The sequence below is a fragment of the Apium graveolens genome, chromosome 2, assembly GCF_009905375.1.
Source record: "Apium graveolens cultivar Ventura chromosome 2, ASM990537v1, whole genome shotgun sequence".
Lineage (NCBI taxonomy): Eukaryota > Viridiplantae > Streptophyta > Magnoliopsida > Apiales > Apiaceae > Apium > Apium graveolens.
The window spans coordinates 306353916-306356152 of record NC_133648.1 but is presented as its reverse complement, the minus strand read 5'-3'; the positions used below and the strand labels follow the sequence as shown (position 1 = coordinate 306356152).

General features: G+C 35.0%; 1 protein-coding gene across 1 annotated transcript; it reads right to left on the bottom strand.

Moving 5' to 3' along the window:
• Positions 1–668: 668 nt before the first annotated feature.
• LOC141706363 (uncharacterized) lies at positions 669–1883 on the bottom strand. Its single transcript, XM_074509140.1, has one exon. The coding sequence runs from the start codon at positions 1749–1751 to the stop codon at positions 843–845; it is 909 nt and encodes a 302-aa protein (XP_074365241.1). The 5' UTR covers positions 1752–1883; the 3' UTR covers positions 669–842.
• Positions 1884–2237: the final 354 nt, after the last annotated feature.

The following is a 2237-nucleotide window of genomic DNA, read 5'->3' as shown; positions in this document are numbered from 1 at the left end:
AAAATTTAAAATAAAAATTTTAAAAACCGTGTATCCTAGGGGACACTTTGATATTTAAGCTGTTAATAAAAAGCGTGCCTAATGTGTTTGGTATATTCGAGTACAAATGTCAAACGTTTTAGATGAAAGTCTTTACCAATATTCCGTGAATTTGAAACTAGTGTTTGCTTTTTCTATCCTCTCGATGAAGACATAAAAGTGAAATTAGAAGGTTTAGCACAAAATTATTGAATTTTTACATGGATACATTTTAAAACACTGCAACATATCTTAAAAGTTAGAAAAAAAAAAGGAAAAAAGAAAGCAAGAAAGAGACACTCGGTCATGCAGTTGGTTCTCCACTTATAAGTCCTTCGCTCACTCAGAAAAAATCTTCCTCAAAAGAACAATTTATAGATCCTTAAATATCTCCATATACAGTCTTTTCAGTGCTTTTGAAGCTCACACCAACTCAACTTTTGAACTTTGATCTTAAACAAAGAAATTAATCATAAAATTGTTAATTAACTCGAGCTTAAATTTTTTAACTGAAATTTTATTGACTATTAGACTGTGAATTGTCATAGTTAAAGATATGACAATATTAAGATATATATAGTAAGATAATTCAAGGTTGTTAAAATTTGATTGTTTAAAGTTGTTATAAGCAAATTAACACCCAACATTAATTAAAATGAATAACGCTTTAACATTCATGGTGAAAGAGTGTTAGAACATACTAACTACAACATTCTGGAGTTAGAACATCCTAACTAACTAAGATACAATGAAGCAGGTGTAATTCATGCAACTAGGAGTACAAGCTAGAAGCTGCTACTTGAAATCGTTAATTTCTTCAAGTTTCAGTTCCAATCAGAGAATAGAGCTTCCCAAATCTCAGTGAAAACATGGATGATAACTTTGTGGTGAGTGATTGAGTTGAGTGAAAGAAAACACTGCAACAAGTTTTCAAGATCTTTGGACCCAAATATTTGCATCTCCACTATCATCTCCACCATTGATGTCCTAAAATCATTGTACGGATCATTGGAACGCTTAACCACCGCAAAACTATCTTTCACTTTTACATCCGCCCCTGAAAATATATTTGTCAACTCATTCTCATCATCAGAATCACGGGAATGTTGTTTTGTTGCACTTTGACCCGTCGCTGCCACATTTTTCTTAGCTGCAGCACCAAAAGACACCGAGGAGGAGTCGGAAGACATTGATTTGGAGGAGAAAAATGTGGTGTCATCATCAAATTTACTAGTATTTTCTTTTTCATCTTCACTACTACTATACCACCCATAATAATTGGTAGCTACTGACCTAAAAAACGCATCGAACTTGTCCTTGTTCTTTTGTCGAATTTTTCTTGATTTACTCCTCCTATGTCTTCTGTGTTTAGGTCGGGGGTTACAGTCATTGAACATAGTGTTTGCCAGAGGAGGGAGGAAAGAACTTGGGCTAGTCATTTTGGGTGTTTGAGTGTAGTCGTTTTGGCGATCACAATTAATAGCCCTATTTCTCGGAATGAGATGGGTATTTTTATGTTCCGGTGATTTGGGTTTGCAAAATGAAGGAAATGAACGAGGAGGAGGTGGTGGTTTTGGGGAGAAGAGCTGGATGAGTTGGTGATGGTGGTGACGATTTTCCGGGAAGAAAAAAGGCTGCTCCACCGTTGAAACGTCGGAGATACTTTTTGAACGGCAAGAATCTAGGGATGAGCGGAACATACGAGAGAATTTTAGTTTGAGTTTGTTTTCCATGTTGAGCCTACTTCACATCTTGATACTGATGAAGCCTATTCTCTTCTTTTTTGTAAGTGCAAGGGTGGCAATGTAATATACAACATTATATATGGATGATAGAGATAGGTGGAGTAATTTGAATAACACAAGTCTTTTTCTAACAATTTGAAATACGTTGGATTTATTCGTCCATCTTTATAATATTCTCAGGACTCGTTGAGTCATCTGCATAATCCATTACTATTTCCTCTTTTCCTCCTGGTTTTTGTCCTTTTTACTGTCTCTTACGAAATTTGGGTAAGATTATTTTTAAGTTCCACATGCACAAGGCTTGGTCATTTTCAATCATGTTATGGTCTAGACTTTTTGTGTTTTAATGGTTCTTCATCTTAATCTATAGTAGGGCTTGATCAGTGCACATGATGTACAGGTGATCTCTGATTTGTTTTATGAGATTGTATTACTAATCAGTGTTTGCTAGGATCGTGTATTTCAATCCTATTA

Bases quoted from the DNA above. Each gene is read 5' to 3' on its own strand.
- LOC141706363 (XM_074509140.1), bottom strand. From the start codon at position 1,751: ATGGAAAACAAACTCAAACTAAAATTCTCTCGTATGTTCCGCTCATCC.